The sequence below is a fragment of the Cucurbitaria berberidis genome, assembly GCF_010015615.1.
Source record: "Cucurbitaria berberidis CBS 394.84 unplaced genomic scaffold K460scaffold_6, whole genome shotgun sequence".
In the NCBI taxonomy this organism is placed as follows: domain Eukaryota; kingdom Fungi; phylum Ascomycota; class Dothideomycetes; order Pleosporales; family Cucurbitariaceae; genus Cucurbitaria; species Cucurbitaria berberidis.
Genome location: NW_024468940.1, coordinates 584,361 through 599,361, shown reverse-complemented (window position 1 = coordinate 599,361; position 15,001 = coordinate 584,361). Strand labels below are relative to the sequence as shown.

Genomic DNA, 15,001 nt, shown 5'->3' with positions numbered 1-15,001 from the left:
TCGCTACGGAACGTCGCATATGTCACACAACGGCCGGTCCCATACATCCCTTGCCTTTCGTTCATTCCGTATCCGGGGCTGCCATTCGCTATGGCAACATGAATATTCTTCTCTTCGCCACTAAAGCATTGCGATACCATCTTAGGTTCAGTACCTCGATTTGGGCTCCGGCTCCGCTTCCTTGTTAGCGATAGGAGTACAGTGTGTAGCGAACTCCCACGTCCACCTCACAGCGGACTAGGAAGCCTTTTTATATCATCACATCTACGTCTCCTCGCGGTTTATGTACAGCAAGACGGGCGTACGTGCGGGTGCAAAGGAGCGATCCGTGCTCCTGCGCTGGCGTTTCACCTACCAAGACGTCCCCTACTTTGGTAATTTCGTCGGCCAGTCCACGAGAAAGAACGGTGGTATTTGGACATGTACTGCATGTCAAATTTACCCGTAGTGCAAAGCAGAGGATGGGTTCGGCAAACCTCATTGGCTGATCGGAGAATTTTGAGCAGAATCGCGTATTGTTATGCAGGGCTGATGCAGGTTATGAGTTCGCTTGGGACGTTACGCATGCACACAAGTTGCAGATAAATGGGTTCAGGCCGCTTAGTTTTGCTGGTTTGTGTGACGAGGAGGCTGGGGGAGACTGTGATAGTACTGCGTAGAGGTTCATTTGGCGAAATCTGTCGAAACAGACGGAGACGCGACCGAAAAAGCTCTTTGAGGGCATTATATAAATTTGATTTAGGGGGAGTTATTGGGAAGCACAGATGGAAGAAAGACTAGTTTCCTTTTTTGGGCTCAGTTGGTGGATATACCCTTTTCTTAGAATGTTTGTAGAGTAGCTATCTCTGTACATATAATAAGACGATATGCACGTCCTTGGATATCATGATCTTGAACGTGAACTCCAGTCAAATAGCTCTTCAGCAGGTACGAGCTCTGCACTGGGGAGATTGCATCCATACCTGGCAGCCTAGCTTCGAAACTTGAAACCCTCCATTCCTTCTTAACGCCCATGGTCCAGAAAGCTGAACGGGAAATGAAGACCACGCTGCGAACCAGATGCTGCGGAATACAGGATGAGGCGAGATTGGAGATCATGCCGAAACCAGAATAGAAGTCGATATCGAGTGCGATATGCTCGAGAGATGCTGAAGAGGTGAGAATGGAGTCGAACTCTCCCGGCCATGAACGATGGAAGCTCAATGTCGCCGTGGGTTTCAACGCACGCTAAATGCTTTGAGAGCCTTCGGTACTTGCTGAATATAGAAAGATACACGGGTTTGGGGTAGCTTTCAATCTCAAGCACCTATCCACTGTGCCGTTCGAGAGTGCGAAAAAGCTCAGGGAGCAGCGGCACTGGTCCGCAACCTTTTCGCACTCATCCGAGAGCTTTCACCTTCTTCTTTTTCTTCTTCGCGCCCTCCCCAGTCGGCTCGGGCTTCTTCCCCTGCTGAAAGTCCCTCCAGCTATTGATGCGGGTATCCCTCGTCTTCTCCCACGCATCCTCGTGCTCCCTCTTCCTCTTCCGCTCCTTCAGCTCCTCGTCTTCCTTCTTCTGCGCCCTGCCCTCCTCCCGCATCTGCGCCTTCATCTGTCGCTGTTTCCTTAGCTCATTGTCACGTATCACCCATATGACTTTCTCTCTCCACTCCTTTGCGAACTCTTCACCACGAGTTTCTTCGTCGTCGGCCGTGAGCTTCTTTTCTCGCATGAGGAGCATGCGCGCGTCCGCGATGTTCTCGTCTAGTTCGGCGCGTAGTTTTTCGTCGAGAAGAACGGTCTGGGCTTTTTTAAGGCGATCAAAAGCATCGGGAGCGAGGGGATTTTTCGTCTTATCCGGATGGATGAGGAGGGATTTTGCGCGGTAGACTTTCTTGATATCGGATTCCGGGACGCCCGGTTGGAGGTCGAGGACAGCGTATGCGTTGAGGCTAAAGACGCTGCGTATACCTGTCCACGTCAGATGCTGTCTTGTGTTTGATACAGAGGTTGCGACTACGACTGCGACTTACGATCAATTTCCGCGTCCTGGGGAGTGGTTAGCTAAACTTAAGTATTGATTCGCAGCGACACTCACCTTGTCAAATTCCTTCCCAGCTGCCGTCAGCTCTGCATCGATATCGTCTGCCATCTTGATCTTCCACCCGGCTTATATCGAATGCTCTACGAATTGATCTGTTGATGGCTAAACTACGCCGGAATGACTTCGAGGCTTGTTACCGATAAGACTCGGCGGGCTTACGACTTCTTGAATTGAAGGTCTGCGAGTAGGTTAAGAGGCAATTGTTTGTCGTACGCGCGTGTGAGGTGAGTAAGTAGATGAGTACAGTGCACCAAGCTCGCGATAGGCGGCGATCCGCGCTAATGAACCCTGTAAGCGCCACATTTGCACGGCCACCCCTGCTCCACCAAAAAGTTTCTCTGGATGCGACCGTCCTCAACACCAATATCCCACGAGGACTCGACAATGCGCTGAGATGGTTGCACCTGGTATCACTGGTCACACGCGACCTACTAAGGTCAAGAAACGAGAGAATGTACAGAAGAGGAAGCGAGACGACGTTGATGTCGAGAAGCTGGAGCAGGCAGTCAAAGACCTTGTGAGTTCACCACTGTTGTTCTTCTCATCTGAGTATGCAAAGTCTAACAAACCTCACAGAACCCCAAGAATGGCTCCTACAAAGACTTCACCGACCTCCCCCTCTCCGACCCCACGAAACAAGGCCTCAAATCCTCCCATTTCGCCGTCATGACCGATATTCAAAGCAAAGCCATTCCTCTCGCGCTACAAGGCCACGATATACTCGGCGCAGCAAAGACCGGCAGCGGGAAGACGCTTTCGTTCATTATACCCGTGTTGGAAAACTTGTATCGCTTGCAACACATCGGTCCCGACGCAGGATTAGGCGCACTGATTCTATCGCCGACTCGAGAGCTAGCGATCCAAATATTCGATGTCCTACGCAAAATTGGAAAACATGGGCATATGTTTGCAGCTGGTCTCTTGATCGGAGGCAAGAGCTTAGAAGATGAGCGACAAGCTTTAACGAAAATGAACATACTGGTCGCAACGCCAGGTAGAATGCTGCAACATTTGTCGCAGACCGCAGCATTCAGTGTAGACGATCTGAAGATGCTGGTGCTAGATGAGGCGGACCGAATTCTCGATATGGGCTTCCAGCGAGATGTTGATGCCATCGTCGAATATTTACCCAAGGAACGACAAACCCTTCTATTCTCTGCGACGCAATCGAGAAAAGTCTCCGATCTGGCGCGCTTGAGTCTTCAGGATCCCGAATACGTGTCTGTGCATGCTGAGGATAAGAGCGCGACTCCGAAAGGACTTACGCAGAACTACATCGTTTGTCCTATCGAGGAAAAACTGGATACCCTATGGAGCTTCATACAAGCGAGCAAGAAGTCAAAGATCCTCTGCTTCTTCTCATCTGCTAAAACTGTCCGGTTCGTCTACGAATCCTTCCGCCATATGCAGCCTGGCATACCATTACTCCACATCCATGGGCGCCAGAAACAGGGCGCTCGTTTAGACACGACGGCGAAGTTCTCTTCGGCGAAACACTCATGTCTCTTTGCCACAGATGTCGCAGCCCGCGGTCTGGATTTCCCAGCTGTGGACTTTGTTATCCAGGTTGATTGCCCAGATGATGTCGATACCTATATTCACCGAGTTGGTAGAACTGCACGGTATAACAGAGAAGGACGAGGCGTCTTGTTTCTAGCACCAAGTGAAGAGGAAGGTATGCTGAAGCGACTCGAAGCCAAGAAGGTACCCGTTGAGGCTATCAACGTCCGACAAAAGAAGCGCCAATCGATCAGGGAGCAGCTGCAAAACATGTGCTTCCAAGATCCCGCCTTGAAGTATCTCGGTCAGAAGGCGTTTGTAACCCACGTCAAATCGATCTACCTCCAAAAGGATAAGGAGGTCTTCAAGCTCAAAGAGTATGACTTGGAAGCATACGCGACGAGCCTAGGTCTACCAGGAACGCCAAGGATCAAGTTCATGAAAGGCGATGACAGCAAACAGAAGAAACAAGCCTCGAGACAAACAATCGAGGTATCTGACTCATCTGAAGCTGAGGAAGAGACCACAAAGAAGACGAAGCAAGTGCGGACAAAGTATGACCGCATGTTTGAGAGGCAAAACCAGGACGTCTTGGCCGACCACTACAAGAAGCTGGTCAAGGATGGCTCGGGAGATGCTGCTTCACCTGCTAACGAGTTCACCGGGGAGGCTACTGCTAACGACGGCGCTGACGACGACTTCATGGCCGTCAAACGAAGAATACTTGCCGATGACGAGGATGAAGATTTCGGTGTTGATGATGATACTTCAACCACACCAGGCGGTCGCATCGTACACTTAGCAGGCGCCTCACAGCCCATCGTTATCGACAGCAACCGCCGTGAGAAACTCTTGACATCCAAGAAGAAACTTCTCGCATTTATGGACAAAGGCAAGAAGCTCATCTACGATGATGATGGCAATCCGCACGAAGTCTACGAGCTCGAAAATGAGGCGCAGTTCAAGGCTAAGGGATTACCTGAAGAGCAGCGGCAAAAGTTTATCGATGCTGCCAGAGAGGTTGTGCAAGAGGCCGATGTGGAGGACAAAGCTGCTGCAAAGGCGAAGAGAAAGGAAAAGTTGCAGAAGAGAAAGGAGCGTGAGCGAAATGAGAAGACCGAAAATGCCGAGCAGGGTGTCGAAGTTGAGGATGCTGGAGAAGATCTATTGGCGAACTTCAGGGCAGATGCGGAGTTTAGCGATGAGGATGAGGCAGATGAGCAACCGAAGAAGCAGAAGAAGAGGGAGAAGAAGTGGTTCGAGTCAGATTCTGAAGACGAAGAGAAGATTAAAAAGAAGAAGAAGAAGACCAAGCACGTGGTGGAAGAGCCAGAGACGCTGGAGGATATGGAGGCACTGGCCGCAGGGTTGCTGGGATAGTTTGAGTGAGGGGCTCGGGAGGGTTCAGCTGATGAATAATAGTTGGGAAGCACACACAATGCTACATTATATTCCTATTGATGTTAAGATTCGGTCACGTAGTTCTCACAATGCTCTGCTTCTCGTCGCGCAATGTTGTGTATTCAAGTTGCATTGGGCACAATACCAGCTCTGAACGGAAGCGAAATCGACAGGTAAAGCTATCTGAGCAATATCTCGTGGATCTTGCTAGCCCTTGGCCTCCTACCTACGGAGTTTCTAAACGCCAAATCGTATCTATGCCATTCTTACTCTAACAGCAGGCCGGAATAGTCTGCCACTAGAGGTCTGATTTGCCTTCTAGAAATCGGGGATGCGAGCTTAGCATTTAGACTCTGTAGGCTTCTTAACATAGTACCGTACTTTGTTAGCAGTATCTCAATTCTAGTTTCGTGATGCGTAAACGGCGTTAGACTAAGCGTGTATTTTGGGGCATTAGTTAATTATCATTCATAGTAGGTTATATTAATGGCCGAGTGGTCTAAGGCGCAGCGCTGCGTTTGGGTCGTTCTAAACATCCTCCGCAGTCAGAAATAGCGTGGGTTTGACTATTGTCATATCACAACTGCCTTTCCAACTTCACTACTAACAAAGTTCTGCTAGATCCCACTCTTGTCAATATTCTTTTTGCCTACGGTCCCGCATATTTTGCTTTTTATGCAAAAGGGGGGCAATGAAGCTAGCTACTTAGTAGCGTAATGGAAAGTATTAGCTTGAATTAAGGGAAGAACACCCTTATTTTTTGTCAAGCGCCAATTATAAGATCGTTATGTCAACTCTGCGGTGTAACCGTCCTGTGATAGTTACGCAGTGCCATGCCCCCTTATCCTGTTATAGCGTTAGTACACAGCGTGGCTTATTTTAGTAGCTGAGCTCGCTCCAGCCCCTGTGTCACCATTTGATCCCAGGCATAAAAGTTCCCAAGCGCCTACGCCCGTTAAGCTTCGCTGGTTTGGTACGGCATCCATGTGATATTTTGATTTGTCAGTGATGTGTGTCGAGGCCAACTATAAAAAGACACTAGTACATGAGATAGGTATCACCGTCGCGCCAAGTTGCCACGGCGCGATAGAACGTTTGGGAGTTCAGTCAATCCCTCTTACAACGTTGCATAACTTGCTCGGAAGCCTAGAACCGGTATGCACGTTCCAAATACCAACCCAACAAAACGGCGCCTCGGAAGCTATGCGCAGCCGTCTCGTCGCTAGACTTTCCCAGCTAGCTCGCAGATCCCGGGGCCTCCTCCGTCCTTGCCTGATTCGCCAAGTAAGCCACAGTTTGCGTTCTCCATTGTCCCCCCTTTTTGGTGGGGGCAAATGGTGTCCTGCTGGCTGACACCAATGCATGCTCAATGGCAATTGTGAGCTGATCACGAGTGCCAGCATTACTTATCAGCGTCTTGGTACCTAAACTTAAACCTCCCCGATAACGGTTTACCGCGGAAACTGCTCCGAACGATGACGACTCGATTCTCCCAGGCCCATGCGCAACGTCCTCGTACTCCATAGCCGTTCACAGCCCTGTTCGACTTTCCGTACATCACTTGGAGCGCCCTTCTATTCAAGCAGACCGAAAATCCACTCTCGGTCAATGTTTCAGCTCTCCGTTAAGGTAGTAGTTGCGCGTCGAAGTCCGCGAACTGTCGCACGGCCCAGCTCAGCAACACATATCTGTTTCTCCTAGGAAGCGTTGTGCGCAGAAGGAGATATGTCCCAGAAAGACAAAGGCAGGCAATTCTTCCAGCAGATGCAGCCGACCTTCTCAATAGAGCTCCCAAAGAATACCGTTACGAAGCTCGAATTTCTGGATCACTCTGACCCGGATAAAGACACGGTTGTAAGGAAGAAAGCGAGAGAATGGGTAAATAAGAATAAAGCCACCTCGAAGCACAACCGCCATGTGCAATGGTTATCAAGAGCCAAGATGATCAAAGGGGTGGCTAAGGAAGCAGACGAGACACGGGCGCAGCTAGAAATGATAAAGAGAGAAGAGTTTGTGATCGTACTTGACCCCCATTCAGCAGTCAACACGAAGTGCTTGGACCCATTTAATTTGCTACCGGACATCGGGCGGAATTACGATCATATCCTCCATTTCTTTCTGGCTTTATGCCCAGACGAGATCCCCTGCTCAGACGATAAATACTCGGACTTATCAAAGCACGCCTTAGTTCCCTTCTCAAGTGATAACACCGTATTGGGAAATATGGCAAAACACGAGGCTTCGTTCATCTTGTGGCTTTATGCGACTGCTCTAGTTCGTGCGGGAGTGTGGGGTCGCGCTAATACTGAGGAACTCAGGTGGTTCTACGGTAAGACGCTCACTGCCTTACAAGACGTCTTGAAGAAAGAGACGGAATCTGGGGAGTATTCGGATCATCTTCTGAATTGCCTGTCCTGTATCACAGCTACAGCGGTATGTGCCTTTCAAGTCTACATGTCAAGAACCATGATACACCTTTTTCTATTCGTTAAACTAACCTGTGTATAGTGCTGCTCCGGCATGTTCCAGACTGCGGAAGTGCACCGCGATGCGCTGATTAGAGTGCTTACATTACGCGGTGGGGGGGATATAGTAAAAGGGATACAATCAGCTACACCATGGACTTTTAAAGCTGTGCAATGGTTCGCATTTAGCTTCGCTATGTTTTATGCCTCAATATCTAACAACAATTAGGTGCGAAATTGTAGTTGCAGCGCAACTCGTCCAGGTTCCAAAGATCCCGTATCTTCCGTATGTGCCATCTAGCCCGGCCCCGAAACAAGCGGCCCTTGAAGCTGCTCGCCTTACGAGCATAACCCTCGCAAGCTTACCCCACCTCTCGGAACCACTTCACAAGATTATTCACTTATTACATCACCTTGGCATCGCTCACGCACGACCACCTGTCGGCAAAAAGATCGACACATATGTCATACAACCGCTGTACGACGCGGAGTATGCACTTTTACAAATTTTGGCTGCGCAAAAAATACCCGGACACGGTTTTTCAGTAACCGAGGTTCTGCTTGCGGAAGCCTTCCAGCTATACTTCTGGACTGGTCCGAGAACACTTCCCCTACAGACGAGAGTATGCGACCTCCTCTTATTGCGTACTAGGAGAGCATTGTTGCCACTTCTATGTGATTTTACACCAGATAGTAAGCTCGAGAACATGCCTACGACAACCTCAACGTTCGATCAAGTAACCCAGTTGATATTAGAAAACACCGAGACCTTCACTCCCCGCCCCTCTTATCATTCACAAGAGACTCAAAACGCCATTATCTGGAGCCTAGCTCTGGGTAGCGTAGTCTCCATATCATTCTACAAATCTGAATATTCTTGGTTCAAAGCACAGCTTTCACTGGAACTCCAGGCTGTAGGGCTAGATAAGAGCGAGCAAAGATATCAAGACTTTCTCAATCTCTTCCCCGCAACGGACGGCTTCCCTTCCATCGATCTGCGTACGTTGTATGCCGAATTCGACACAAAAAGATTGTGGGAATTAGAGGACTAAACAGCTTATCTACAACACTACTCGATGTATGTGGACAGACTGTGCCTGGGGTTCGAATTGTCTGCGGTGCAGAATTTCTTTTGGGGATTTTATCAAACTTGGGTCCTACGTCTACCATCACACATGGACAAATTGCACCTCACGAACCTCAACACCAACCATACTCATTGGACCATAAGCTACCAACCTTGATGGTCAACCGGATTGTAGAGCTTCGGATTGGCGAACACTTTCGTCGAAAATACCGACGCTGCCTATTCGCCAAACAGTCGCTACAATATTCTCTCCTTGTCCATACTTTCGGACCAATTCAACGCTAGCTGGCAAGGCGACAAAGAAGGAAAGATTATCTTCGATAGCACTGGCGCCTATTTTGCCTATGCACTTCGCAATAGCTAGCTGTATCCTCTTCAGCAGTTTCCATCTCATGTTTCCTTCTCCCTGCTGTCTTAGACATAGCAAGCATCTATCTCGCCCTTTCTATATTAGAATAGCTAGAGAGCTCGGAGACCTGTCGAACCACTTGATCCGGGCACAATTGCCCGCATTCCTTCGGGCATAAGAGTCTTGGGTGTTACCTGTTCGGTTCTCCTCAGATGTGCTTGAACCATCATACGGGTGCATGCATGGGCCGAACATTTTGGTGCACGCCCTTGAAGATGCCGAAGTATGGCTTAGTACCTACAAGGTTACTTGGTTGCCAAGTAAAAGCAAGAATAGAACCGTTTCGTCTTCAATGGCTGAAAATGCTCCACAGAGTATTGTACTGCCGGCTACAACTACGCGTTAGGTGTTGAGTGGCCTGTATCATCGGATATCGCATCCTCTTCATTTTCTTGAAGTCTGAGTTCGGACCCGTACCTAAGTCGTACCGTGAGCTCCCTGGCACATGGCTGTTCAGCTCTGAAGGGATTGAGAAGCGCTGGTCTTTGCGCGTTTTGGGGTTAGGTGTGGCGTCTACGGTTGGGTTTTCATCCGTAGTCGCTATCTGCAACTGTTGCTTAGGGAAGGGCGGGATTTCTTAAGTTGGCGTTGCTTTTGGCTTCTGAAATGCCATTGCTGGTGTACGGAGTTGGCGATACGTGCAATTCAACAGTGCACACGGTCGGAAGGAGTCTATACGCATTCGCGGGCGCGTTCAATAGTATGGCGAGGGCTAAGTATTTCCTTAAGTAATTATCTCATTTGTACCCGGTTCACTATACTGCTTTGTCATGCGGAATTGCTACGATCTCATGTATACCTATATTAGGCTATAAAGATCTATTCTAGATAAACTATTAATTTTGTTCAGATATCACTAGTGTAACAGGGTCAAAATGTGCTTCTCTAAGATGTGTAACATAGCCTTTTGCATGGCTATGATGAAAACAAACTTATCAATCATGATGATTTGTGTCCTTTTGCAATTCCTTCGTCGCGTTGGATCTCTTAACCCCGCAATTGCATGTCCCGTGTTTCTGGTTGTGCAATACCTTCGTTGGGCCAGGTTTCACCCATTAGCGGAACCACTACGTAGCAGGAATCCTTTTTGAAAGCATAGCGCATGTTCATTTTACAGGTTCAAGAAAGCAACTATTCTGTTACTCGTTAAGGATACTTACAAGCTGATAACAGCATAATAGAGATGGTGTACGTTAGTTAGTGACTACACTAGCTGCCTCCTTAGTGAATAACTGAAAGAGGTTGTAGGTTTAACTGTTGCTCTCTGCAACCCCCTCACTCCTGGCTAGAATGAGGGGCACTAATCGGTCTGATGATATCAATGATCCCAGGGGTGAATTCTGTGAAACATATCCGCACTCAAGGTAATTCCAATAGTTGGCGATTGCTCAATAGGTATTTTTGCCTGGGGCATAGGCGCCCTGTATTCATGTTTACTCTCAAGGTACTGTCATTTACAACTATTCCCGCACCTAAAGTACCTTTACAGAACCAAAAATAGCTCAACGAGGGCGTAGGTACTTTTGACGTCCTCCTTCTATATCGCTGTGAGAGTAAGACGAGCGCGGAAATGGGTGCATATTTCACCAGGAATGTTTCTAAAGATTAGACAGAGCGATCTACCTAGACACCTTGAACTAAGTAGGAAGAACCTAGGGTGGCTATGATATGCATGAAGAAAGCTAGGCATGTAGATTTCATTATCGTTCTAGAGGCTATTCGCATATATAGGTAACTTAAATCCAACAAAGGCAATCACCAACCACTATTTCCCTAATCAATACGCTGACGTTGACACAATAAATTTGCGCAGCAGCTTTCAAGACCCTTCCACCATGATATATATCAAATGTTTGCTTTGAATTTCACTACCATCCATAGATCACTAGACATTGTATATGACCCAACGTCTAGTACAATCAACCAACCCCCGAAAATAACAGTTCAAACCTAATGCTAATTATGTAGCACGAAGGCTGCGACATGCAAAAAAGAATAGCAAAACAAAAAGAGAGTATGCAAACATACAACAGCGGGGATTCGCCAGTGGTCACCCACCTGACTACTAATCCGCCGGTCGAAGGCTTAACGTGTGGAGAGCAAACGGGATCCGGTGTCTTCCTTCGCCTGTGGTCGTATGTGCCAGTTTCCAGCAAGTAAACTAGTTATATAGACAGACTGTTAGTGGGGAGGGATAAACGGGCGCTTTATGACTTATCGATTACGTTTGTGCTTATTCATGATGAACCTTGAGGCTTGCAACGCCGGTTAGTAGTCTGTTTCCAAGATTGTAAAGCAATAAATGTCAGCTTGCATGTTGGGAAGGCAATAATAGGCCCTGCTTATATGCAAATCCTATTTAATAATGCAGCAAGAAATAAAACAGCCGTTGGAAATCCAGGTAGTACCACCCAATGCAAGTCTATATCCCTATTATGCAGTTTTTGTACACTCATCTATAACATCCACCTTAGCCACGCATATACACAGCCCTCTGCTCAGCCCCGGTAATGACTCCATCTAGCACTTGAGCGAGTACTTGGTCTTGCGATCCGCAGTCATAGCGCCCCAAGTCGTCTCATCTGCGGCCTTTCCGTTGTCGCCAATCGACTTAGGCTTCCATGGCTCATCGAATGCCTCGAAGTAGAAAGCGTTGAAGCCGTAGTCGAGCAGCGAGCAGAAGCCGTTTTGGTAAAAATGTTCGGCGTTCTCGAGACCGCCCTCGGCTTGGCCATAGTCGGTTCCTACGGCTGTGGGCCAACCAGTCTCACCGGTCCTTGAATGGAGATTAGTTGTTGACAAGACTATAGGGAGAGTGAAAGGGAAAATGCAGTGTAGGAGCAGCAACGTACCAGACTTCAGGGGCCTTGTCCGCGCCTCCGGCGACCTTCTCGATGTGGGTAATGGCCTGGAACATATCGTCAAGGTATACGTGCGTAGCATTGTCCTTGGATGCGCCCTGCCAGAAGGCAAAGGCGTTGACTAGGAGAATATCCGCAGTGCCAATAAGGGCATCGCCTGTGCCATCAGCGAATTTGTTCCAGCTGTCGGCGGTGCCGACCTTGATGTCTGATGGCAACTGGGACTTGACGGTGTTGATCTTCTCCTTGAGCGTCTCGCCGGTGAAGTTGCCGCGGTAGAGGGTTTCGGAACCGACGGTTACGGCGTAGATCGTAGAGGCGTATTCCTGGGCAACATCGGTGATGGCCTTGAGATCCTTGTTGAAGGATTCCTCGACATCGGGCCTAATCATCACGGATCAGCAAATTGCTCAACGTCATACGATATGGTGTGCATCATACCAGATACCCAAGACGACTTTGAAACCCTTGCTTTTTGCAGCCGGCAGAGAGTTCTTCGCCATATCACAATCAGAGGCCGCATATCCGCGGACAATGGTAGCACCAGAGTTGCTCTTGATAGCATCGAAGTCATCCGCATAGTCCTGCTGGGTCTTGCATGCGCCACTAGCAAGCTTGGTGCCAAGAGAGAAACCTTGGCTACCCTTCGCTGCCGAGACGAGGGCTGGGGACGCTGCCAAGGCAGCTGCTACGGTAGAGAAACGCATGTCGGGTCTATGTACCCTAGGAATAAATTTGTTGAAGTAAGAATATGCTTCGGAAGCGTTGGAAACGTAGATAATAGATATATAAAGAGTGTAAAGTAAAGAAACAAAGAGTGACTGTGTAACAAGGACACTGACGTAGAGTCTTGGAATGAAGAAGGGAAGAACTGAGATCGTTGCGTGGTGTGGAAGCTTAACCAAGGGGCGCCACGCTAAACAGTCAGTTTCGTATCCGTGGGTCAGGTACACCAATCGTGGCTCACAGCCGCCACATCGCCACATGCTCGACCCACCATGAAGAGTGGGTCACCCGAGTTCCGTTTCGATAAATTCGTCAGCGCGCACAGATCGAGCTTCGGATGATGTTGTGAGTCTAGACATTGAACATGAGCTCATGTTGCGGATATACTTGTTCGCCAAACCTCACCCCCTGGATAACCGAAACGGATGCGCCTCAGTGTTCAATACAAAATCATCCAAGCTGATCAACTCCGTATCTGCAAAGCACAGATAAAAATACTTCAACGTCTCCGCCATCCAAAAGCTCTCCATATAGTCCTCCTGCCGTGATCCAACGACATTCACGTCCATGATTGCTGCATTCGCATACTGCGTGTCTGTTGCATTGGCTACTGCCTGGAACATCTCCCAGGCTGTCTCGCGCCAGACCGGATCACCTGTGATGCGCCAGAGAATGAAGACAGACTCAATAGCTTCGGGGCGAAGTAGGTAGCGAGGATCTTTGGCAGTTGTGAAGCCCTTTGGTAGGTCTGATTTGTACTGAGAACGCTTCGCGGCTTCTTCGGCATAGCGCACCTCATCCCAGGTGCAGGGTATCCGTCGATCTGGACCAGGGCAGAGGACCATGTTGTAGCGTTCTGGCATTATGCCCGTGGGGAAGGATTTGTAGGCGTATGCGCATCCGCGAGCCAGCTTTGCTCCAGTGTCGAGGTATTCGTCGCTGTTGAATAGGCGCCCTCCGAGTGCATAGAGACCTCCAATGAAGCACGAGAGATGTTCGCTTTCGGGGTCGAGCGTGGGACCGTCGGCTAGGACATCGACGTTTCCTGAGATGAGGATGTCTTCGCTTCCTGGTGTCATGGGTGCAAAGAACAGGTTGTTCATCGCAGTATCCATAAAGGCTCGAGACATGATCTCATACATCTTGGAGCTAGGATCCACTGAGCCTAGCAACGCATGGGCCTTTGGTAGATATTCATATAGCGAGTCTGCATTCCCTCCGATAGAGAATTGGTGCCCGGTGACGACATCTTTTTCGCTCATGGAAACGTACATTGGCCACATCCCCGGAAGTTCTGTATCATGCTGACCCTGGTGGAATACGTCCATCAGATGGGCTACCGCAGCGTAGTATTTGCCATCTCCTGTAATCTGGCTCAATCTGCTGAACTCTAGGGTGATCGTTCCAGGACTTGCGCTGACCACCTGGCCTTCCACCGTCAACCCTCCTCCTTTTTTCGCATCCTCAAAGTTCATAAAGTCAACTGGCATCCCATTCTTAGTGTTAAAACCAGCATACAGCAGATCTCCTATTTCGATCGCCTTCGTCTTCAATACCTCGTGTCCACTGAGATCGTACGCTGCAAGGAGCCCGCCCAGATATCGTATGCACGTCTCAAATGTGTTGACCGAGGGTGCCGTGGACTTTCCAAAGTCAATCGTGGCCACAGCCTCGACAGCCTCGTAGAAGTCATCGCGCATTCCCATCATCCATAACGTGTCCAAGCTGTCTACCAGCGTTGCTGCCCACCCAGAGAATTGGTCCACATACTCTCCACTTATAGGCTTTAAAGCGTCCTTCATCCATGCCTGACTCCTGTAACTTGTCCAGCTCTTCCGAAATACTCGTTTGACTTCTATCCGCCTTTGTTCTTGTACCGCGGCCACGGGGCGCGAATCTCGCTTGAAATTGTGTTGTATGCGCGGACGTTTCGTGAAAGGAGCAGGTAGCTTAGGCGTGAGTCTGGGTGGGTAGGTGAAGTTTACAGAGCTCCAGTCGAAGCTACTTTGCGTTGCGGTGATATGTGGGGGGTAATCGTTCATGTACCGTGCCAATGCCACTGCTGAGCCATGGGATCCTCTATGGCCGTAGTTGTGGACGTATGTGAGTGCTTCGTCTCTCGGGAGAAAGTAATAAATCCAGAGAACGATAAATGCGCAGATGGCTATGTGTCGAGTGCGTACACGTGGCATTGTTTCGGCCAGGAACCGCAGCTATAACAATATATATACAATTCCGGTAAAAGTAAGCTCCTCATCGCTGGATGTGACTGCATAGAGCGACGAGAAGCATGAGGGTAGTCGTGGTGGTAATGCATCTTGGGTTGAGTTAGCGATGTGTCCAAACGGTAGTGCTACACTGCCGGTCGCACTTTCTGCCCATAGTGCTCACCCCTGCTAGTCAGCCGCTGATCAACAATCGTCAGCATTTCTTACACTGGACTTCATTCGGAAATATTTTGTCGAAAAT

The 15,001-nt window shown here is 49.0% G+C and overlaps 6 protein-coding genes across 6 annotated transcripts; 3 read left to right on the top strand and 3 right to left on the bottom strand.

Annotated features, from left to right (window-relative positions):
• Nucleotides 1-1,378: 1,378 nt before the first annotated feature.
• K460DRAFT_359386 (DNAJ domain-containing protein) lies at nucleotides 1,379-2,131 on the bottom strand (the record flags this gene model as incomplete). The annotated part of the gene is made up of 3 exons (XM_040932189.1): nucleotides 1,379-1,950; nucleotides 2,013-2,028; nucleotides 2,078-2,131. The coding sequence occupies 3 exons, from the start codon at nucleotides 2,129-2,131 to the stop codon at nucleotides 1,379-1,381; spliced, it is 642 nt and encodes a 213-aa protein (XP_040783392.1).
• Nucleotides 2,132-2,435: 304 nt separating this feature from the next.
• Nucleotides 2,436-5,062, top strand: K460DRAFT_420688 (DEAD-domain-containing protein). The gene is made up of 2 exons (XM_040938094.1): nucleotides 2,436-2,600; nucleotides 2,660-5,062. The coding sequence occupies exons 1-2, from the start codon at nucleotides 2,478-2,480 to the stop codon at nucleotides 4,961-4,963; spliced, it is 2,427 nt and encodes an 808-aa protein (XP_040783391.1). The 5' UTR covers nucleotides 2,436-2,477; the 3' UTR covers nucleotides 4,964-5,062.
• A 1,647-nt stretch (nucleotides 5,063-6,709) lies between these two features.
• Nucleotides 6,710-8,501, top strand: K460DRAFT_294785 (uncharacterized protein; the record flags this gene model as incomplete). The annotated part of the gene is made up of 3 exons (XM_040929514.1): nucleotides 6,710-7,417; nucleotides 7,493-7,626; nucleotides 7,679-8,501. 3 exons carry the CDS (start codon nucleotides 6,710-6,712, stop codon nucleotides 8,499-8,501), a joined length of 1,665 nt encoding a protein of 554 aa, XP_040783390.1.
• Nucleotides 8,502-10,631: 2,130 nt separating this feature from the next.
• On the top strand, nucleotides 10,632-11,437 carry K460DRAFT_370805 (uncharacterized protein). Its single transcript, XM_040934231.1, has one exon. It carries the CDS (start codon nucleotides 10,929-10,931, stop codon nucleotides 11,103-11,105), a length of 177 nt encoding a protein of 58 aa, XP_040783389.1. The 5' UTR covers nucleotides 10,632-10,928; the 3' UTR covers nucleotides 11,106-11,437.
• A 28-nt stretch (nucleotides 11,438-11,465) lies between these two features.
• On the bottom strand, nucleotides 11,466-12,513 carry K460DRAFT_294613 (glycoside hydrolase family 17 protein; the record flags this gene model as incomplete). The annotated part of the gene is made up of 3 exons (XM_040929503.1): nucleotides 11,466-11,721; nucleotides 11,798-12,190; nucleotides 12,248-12,513. 3 exons carry the CDS (start codon nucleotides 12,511-12,513, stop codon nucleotides 11,466-11,468), a joined length of 915 nt encoding a protein of 304 aa, XP_040783388.1.
• Nucleotides 12,514-12,659: 146 nt separating this feature from the next.
• K460DRAFT_193041 (glycoside hydrolase family 47 protein) lies at nucleotides 12,660-14,966 on the bottom strand. The gene is made up of 2 exons (XM_040927136.1): nucleotides 14,924-14,966; nucleotides 12,660-14,849 (listed from the first exon to the last, which is right to left on the bottom strand). Exon 2 carries the CDS (start codon nucleotides 14,722-14,724, stop codon nucleotides 12,934-12,936), a length of 1,791 nt encoding a protein of 596 aa, XP_040783387.1. The 5' UTR covers nucleotides 14,725-14,849; nucleotides 14,924-14,966; the 3' UTR covers nucleotides 12,660-12,933.
• Nucleotides 14,967-15,001: the final 35 nt, after the last annotated feature.